The sequence below is a fragment of the Aethalodelphis obliquidens genome, unplaced genomic scaffold (assembly GCF_003676395.1).
Source record: "Aethalodelphis obliquidens isolate GAN/ISIS:26980383/991018 unplaced genomic scaffold, ASM367639v1 scaffold1191, whole genome shotgun sequence".
In the NCBI taxonomy this organism is placed as follows: domain Eukaryota; kingdom Metazoa; phylum Chordata; class Mammalia; order Artiodactyla; family Delphinidae; genus Aethalodelphis; species Aethalodelphis obliquidens.
The window spans coordinates 1-7328 of NW_020839102.1; the positions used below are offsets into that span (position 1 = coordinate 1).

The window sequence follows — 7328 nt, forward strand, 5'->3', positions numbered from 1 at the left end:
CTCTTCTTTTTGATAATCACGAGCAGTATGACCATAGGGCAAGATATTTTCTCCTTCTCCATTTCCTTATTATAGAAGGAAGAGACAAACTACTGTCTGACGTTTCTCCCAGTTAAAATTCTATGAGGTTAGGATAAAGGGAATAGAGAGTAGGGGCATAAAAAGCAGTAGGATGAGAAGCGAAGTTTCCTTGCCAAATTACAGAAGGGACTCATATGTTCTACCTTTTGTCAGCATTGAGTGAGGACAGCCCCTACATCCCCAACCATGTGGCCTTCCCTACCCCAGAGCCTCCTAGAAGGCCTCTTGCCTGGCCTGATGCCTAGGAACCAGGCATCAGGCCAGCAGGAACAGGTACAACCAAAACCTCTCCCCGTCCACCCTCTTTCCTTAAAGGACTAGCGAAAGCAGATGAATCGGTGCCAGTCCTGTTCTAAGTCAGCTTGGGCTGGGGAGCTAATTCTGCTAATAAATAAATTAGGGTAAACCATTAGGGTAATTAAACATTCTTCCTGCCTTTGGTCAGGAAATTGAAATAGATGAGTTCTAAGTTCTCCTCTAGTTGTAAAATTCTGCTTTCAAAACCAATATTTACCTTCTGCTTCTTTTTTTATCTTCCTCTTTTGCAATTCTATGAGAATAAATCTGTTTTGAAAGAAAACGTGATCATGATTAGCCATTACAACTATTTCCAAATCCTTATTCATTCCTTTTTACTTTAAATCTTATCTACCCAGTGAGGTGATAACTTTTTTAAGGAAAGGAATTCTACCCTGTTTAATAATCCTTTGACTCTTCCACAGTACCTAACATAGGGACTTGCATGCAGTAGGCAAGATATTTTATTGACTGTTTTAGATAATGTTCAACACATAATTCCTAATAAAAACTCTTAGAAGTAGAAAAAGAAAATAAAAGTATCTAGCAGAAACCTAAGCATTGTTTTAAAGTCAAGACCAAGAGTAGGATGCCCATGATTACTGCTACTATTGATCACTGTGGAGGAGATCTTAATCAGTATGATAAGAAAAACGAAGTATTGGAAAGGAAGAGACAAAAATATTTGCACGTGAAATGAGGGACCTAAAAAGACCAAAAGAATCAACCGAAATTTTATTGGAAGCAACATGAGTAAGATGGCTCCATACAAAATCAAGAGATCCACATATAAGCCTCAATAGCTTTCCCATATAACACAAATAACTAACTGAAAAACAGAAGACACCTCCCATTTACTGTATCAGTAGAAATGCATAACGTACCTAGGAATAAACTTAACCAAAAATTTGTAAGACCTATGTGATGAAAATATTAAAACTTTTCTGAAGGACATTAAGAAGATGTACTCACATGGCATGAGATACCATCCTCCTAGAAGGTTGTAAAGAGGTCAATTCTCTTCACAGTAACCTCCAAATTCAATGCAATCTATTTATAGACAAAATAACTTTAAGTAAAACCTGGCCAGCAGACATTTGGTAGAGAATATATGTAAGAATAGTTATGAAATGTATGAAAAAGAAGGTCAAAGAGTAGGATCTTGCCCTACCAGATATAACATATGTTATAGAGCAACTGGAATTAAGCAGTGTGATATTGGTACTGGTACAGGACAAGATAACTGGATCACAGAATAGAGTCCAGATAAAGATAGTATATTAGACCAGGGAAGAAAGACTAAACCATTCAGTGAAAGTTTTGAAAACAATTAGATCTTCATATAGGGGGAAAATGTTAGATCCCCTACCTCAGCCACACGAAAAAACAAATACAACAAATTCTAGACAGATTATTAAAGTACTTGAAGAAAATATTATGGATTATTTTTACGTCACGAGGTGACAAAGGCCTGGCTAACAAAACCCACCGCACACGAGCCATGAGGAGAGGTCGGGCAGATATGGTGGCTGACTGTCAACACACATCCTACTCTTCACAGCACTTGCCCCCTTTTTCCCTGGACTGTTTGTCTTGTTGTTGACTTATAAAACTCTTGGGAGTTCCCTGGTGGTCCAGTGGTTATGCCTTGGCTCTTTCACTGCTGTGGCCCGAGGTTCAATCCCTGGTCAGGGAACTAACATCCCGCAAGCTGCACAGCATGGCCAAACCCCGCCACGCCCAAACAAACAAACAAAAAACTCCTTATAGTAAAGAAATGCTGGCTTTCATTGTATTTCAGTGTTTCGAATCTTTCCAGTTTTTTTTTGTCTCTAAGGAGACAAAAGAGTGGAGTAGGGAGCACAAGCTTTGCAGTCGGGTGAAACTGGCTTCAGCTTTTGGTTTGGCCACTGGGGCCTTACACTGATCTCCTTCATCTATGACAGAGGGATAGTAATATCATCCTTACAGGACTGTGGGCATAAAATCAGACAATATATGGAAAATTCTTCTTCTTATGCTTGGCATGAATCAGTGCTAAGCTGGTGTCACAGACAAGATGGCGGAATATGTCAAAGGCTCTGCTTGTGGCATCAGGCTCTGAAGGCTCTTTCCCACCATAAGATTATAAAAATATTGCTTTTATTTTCTTCTAATACCTTTATGTGGTCTTTCTTCACATTTATGGAAATATGTTTATTTAAGATGAAAAATGGGGATCTGCTATTATTTACCCCCCAAATAGTTAGGCAGCTATTCCATCACCATTAATTCATTTTTTTCCACTGATTCGAATATTAAAACATGACATTTCAAAAGTCTTAAGAAAACATGGGTCTATTGCTGGACTCTATGCTACTTCACATAAATATTCGGCTACATTATTCCTCACTGTGGAATTGACATAACGCCTCATCTCTCTTCCGTTGAACACCATTATTGTCTACCAAAGGAAGAGCACTGCATGGCCCCTGTTCTCAAAAAGCCTATCATATAAGTGGGGAGAGGAAATAATGGTTAGGACTCCTTGCTTTCACTGCCGAGGGTACAGGTTTAATCCCTACTTGGGGAACTAAGATCTCGCAGGCGAAATCAAAACAAAAGGAAACAAATGCAAGGTTAAACTACATAGAAGTTAAAAACAATAAAAAGGGGACTTTACAGAAATTGTAAAAAAGCAAAAGGACATATGCCACCTGGAGATGTAGAGGGTACAGTCTGGGCAATGGCCAATGACTAGCAAGCTGACCCCATGCTAGTCACCAGCCTCTGAGGCTCAGAAATCATCCTCTTCTGCACCAAGAGAGAACTCATGTCTTCCTGTTGTGGTGGTCTCATTTTATCAATATCACAGGATTGATCAAAAATCAGAATGCCAAATTATTACTTGACAATGAGAAATACATCTGTTCTACACACAGGGCATCCGTGTCTGCACAATCAGTGAATTACCTTCTGTGGAGACAGGCCTCCATGGCACACTCAAGCACAATCACACAGTCAAAGGCTACTTGGTGAGAACAGAATTAGAAAAGGAATCAGCTGAATCGAGAATTTAATGGGAACGCCTGAGGTAGCTGGATCCATCCAGCTCCTCAACAGGCACAGCCTGGCTGGTGGGCCTCACTCTTCAGTTATGCTGCCTAAGGTGCCATCTCTACTCTCGGGCAATGTGAGGATGGGCACTGCCCATGTTGTTCTCTCCTCACCTTTTCTATGCTTTCACTACTGACGAGGCCTCCTGCAGATAGACACATTTCTCTTGAGAAGTTAGTACATCATGTCAGGTTTTATTCAAGTCTGATAGGCCAGGAAGCCATTGGTCCTTACACATCTCTGCTCAGCTCCACGATGTGCTAACCTTGGTGTTTCTCTCCTGGGGGGCTGCCTTTTAAAAAACTGCTTACCACTTTTGTGAGTTCTGAGGGGAGGGGACTGCTTTGCTATGGCCCCTAAGAACTGGTGACAAACCTCACAGGACAAGGATCAGGAGGGCTGGAGTATTCAGGGAAGGCTTTATGAAGAAAGGTATCTGAACTTGAGTTGGTTTGTGAGAGATTCATAGGACTTCCACAGGCAAAGCAAAATAAAGGAATTTTCGATGGGTAAAGGCACAGACAAAAGTAGGAATGGGTATGGTGTAACTCGCGTATAGTGAGGAGCTGCTTTGGCTGGAATGGGGGGCTGCCGTTACAAGAGAAAAGGTCAATAAAGTAGGTTGGATTGGTAGGGTAGAATCAAGATTGTCAGCTTATTAAAGTCACTCTTTTAATGTTAGCAACTGCCAAAAGTAATAAACCATTATGTAACTGAACAAAAGGTAAACAGGCTAGCTCCAGGAATAGGCTACTATAAATATGACATACTTTAGGGTAGCCTGCTGCACGATTTTACTTGCAGTGTTTTAATGGAACATATCTACACAATTCCTAATACACCGGAGAAGAAAGCTGCTAAGTAAACCTAAGGAATTGACGAGATCACACTTTTATCTTTTAGGCATGTCCTTTTAGCCCTCCCAGGGTGACTGATAGCTCCATGAGTATGGAGATCCTATATCTCTCATCATTTCAGCCAACAAGTAAAGAAATCAACAGTACAATGAGAGTGACTGGTGAGTACAACAAATCAGCATAGTTTTTTGTGTTGAAGAAATTTTACTATCATGTCAACTCTGGCCTTCTTATAAACTTCACTTGTCAAAATAGTCCAATGGCTTGTTACCATGGATCCAATTCCATAGAGATCTCCTGGGAGTGGAGTTCCCTTAAAAATCCTGTGGGGACTTCCCTGGTGGCACAGTGGTTAAGAATTCGCCTGCAAGTGAAGGGGACGCGGGTTTGATTCCTGGTGTGGGAAGGTCCCACATGCTGTGTAGCAACTAAGTCCGTGCGCCACAATTCCTGAGCCCGCGTGCCTAGAGCCCGTACTCCACAACAAGAGTAGCCACCACAATGAGAAGCCTGCGCACCGCAATGAAGACCCAACGCAGACAAAAAAAACAAACAAAAGCACAAACAAACAAACAAAAATCCTGGGAATATACTTTTCAGTAGAAGAACAAAGTGTATTCAGTCCTCATGATTAAAGACAAGAATCAAGTGGTAGTAGGAGGAAAGGTGGCTTTGATTCTCAGTTTGTGGGTTCTGAATCTGAATTAATTATCGTCCTTACCTCAATGAGACAGAGAATTGTAACCAAAATCGTCACTACTACAGATACAGATATTGCCAAGATGAGTTTGTTGTTATAGCCATATCCTGGAACTTCTTTTGTGAGCTAAAAATAATAAATAATAATTCTTTTAAAACAAGGAGATGGAAGGGATGAAAGGTAACTATTTTTAATCCTATTCTAAATGATACTTAACTATTCTTAAAATACTATAAAAGCCAATCCTTTCAGGCGAGTAGCTTCTATAAGAACAAGCCAAATTTAATGTTAATAATCTTATCATTATCAATTTCTTCTACAATTTATCTACACATTATTTATCTTGTGTTATGGCTTTTCTTGTCTACCCTAGGAATAGTGGCACACTCTCTAAACGAGCAAAGTGGGAGATCACTGTCTTAGCCAGTTTCATGGCTGAAGAAAAGATACAGACTAGGAGGCTGTGGTATTCCTGCCTGGGCACGTTAATGGCATGTCCTAAACTGAGTGAAAGTCCAGCTCCCATGTGTCAGGGGTTATCCTCACCTCACTTGACTCCTGCTCTTTCTGCTCACTCTGGGTTTCTGTGCTCTCACTGATATAGTTGTCAGTTTTCCACTGGTCCGTATGCCATTCCGCTTTGGAAGCATTTACTTCTTGCTGCTTGCTGAGAAGTTTCATCAGGAGGCCTGTTTGAGACATGAGGTTGGCACAGGCCAGCTGCACGTGGGTCTCTGAGCAGTCCATTTTCAAAGTCTGGATAACATGAGAAATGAGCCTTCGCATGTCATTGTTGGGGATGAGGGACCGTAGCTGCTGGTTTAGCTGAGTTTCAACTTGATCACCTGGGGATGTGAGCCCTGGGAAAGTGAAGTCTGTGGGCTCGGAGGATAATTCAGTGCCCGTGTTGTGGTACTCCCATTGTGTTTTGTTGGTGTGTTGAACAGTTGGCATACTGTTGTCTGCAGCAACAGTAGAATGTGCAGTGAAGACGTTCCCATGGGTAGTGTTTCCAGGGCCGTTTCCTCCTGGCAGAGTAGAGTTTCCTCTAGAAACAATTTCATCAGAAACATTTTATGCGGTATTGTTTTCTGAAGTAGTGTGTTCTGTAGGATGGTCTGACAGAGAAAATAATGCTAGAAAAGGATTTTCCTAAGAAGTCACTTCTCTTGAAGGTGAAACAGCCTCTCGTGGAGGGGAATTTATGAGACTCCTCGCTACAGAGAACGGAGAGCTTGCAAGCATCATTCTATTGAGTGAACTTTTCTTTCTGAACTTTCGACTCCTTTTGACTTTGGGTTTTCCGTGGACCCGATGAGACTGAGTTTTATGCAAGATGTATTTTTCACCAGAAGGTGAGATTAGTTCAGGAGCCTCAATATTTCTAACTCTAGCCTTTACAGCTTCTAAAACAAAAATAGTGTGGGATAAGTCTTTGATTTGCTTTTAACCTCAGATGGGGATTTTGGATGGATGGAGGCAAAAGGCCTGCCCTTGAAGTACTGTTTCAGGGAAGAGGAGCCTGCTGCCTTGGGTTCCTTTATGAATGAAGACTCTGCATTGGACGACTTTCCCACCAGCTTCCTGGGCCTCTGCACCATGAGAAGCTGTTTCAGCTTTCTTGCGGATGGTCTCCTGAGCCTTCTTTCTTCGGCAGTGTTCGCCACAGATTGCTGGGCATTCTGTTTCCTCCTGACGCTCTCATCTCCCACTGCTTTGAGGTGCATTTTCTGTATGCCCCTTGGGCCCCTGAGGACCCTGTTCACTCTCAGCAGATGTTTCTCTGTAATCTCAATCTTTGCTAGGCTGTCTTTCTGTGGTTGGGCAGCTTCCAATTTCTTTTGAAAGATGTAGAGTTTAAACATGGTACTTAAATGGTTGGAATGCGTATGCGTGGCAGGTTTTTCTTCCTTTATAACCTCATCAAATTTTTCTTCAGTTTCTGCATCTAAAAATTTTCCAGAAAGTGAAGTTTCTTCAATTTATTTTTACTAGTTGAATTGTTGGGTACAGCTTTAACAGAAGGGCTCCTTGTATTGATTTTCAAAATGCCCAGTGGCATATCTCCATCTTGTGTATTTGAAAAAAGAAGTTGAATGAATGGTAATAATGTTGATTCCACATCTCCTAGATTCCCCTCTGAGATAAAAGGCAGTATGTAATTCAGTGCACTGATAATATCACTTCTATTATTAAAGTCTAGCTGCTCGTTCATGAAGCCTGACAAGCTGACAGCACTTTATCTGAGGATGCCCTCTCTGACTCAATAGTCAGCTCGCTGCTGTTCTTCTTCCAGG

At 41.4% G+C, this 7328-nt stretch overlaps 1 protein-coding gene across 1 annotated transcript; it reads right to left on the bottom strand.

Moving 5' to 3' along the window:
* Positions 1-413: 413 nt before the first annotated feature.
* On the bottom strand, positions 414-7315 carry LOC113617018 (leucine-rich repeat-containing protein 37A3-like). Its single transcript, XM_027100348.1, has 3 exons — positions 5578-7315; positions 5053-5157; positions 414-645 (listed from the first exon to the last, which is right to left on the bottom strand). Exons 1-3 carry the CDS (start codon positions 5983-5985, stop codon positions 592-594), a joined length of 567 nt encoding a protein of 188 aa, XP_026956149.1. The 5' UTR covers positions 5986-7315; the 3' UTR covers positions 414-591.
* Positions 7316-7328: the final 13 nt, after the last annotated feature.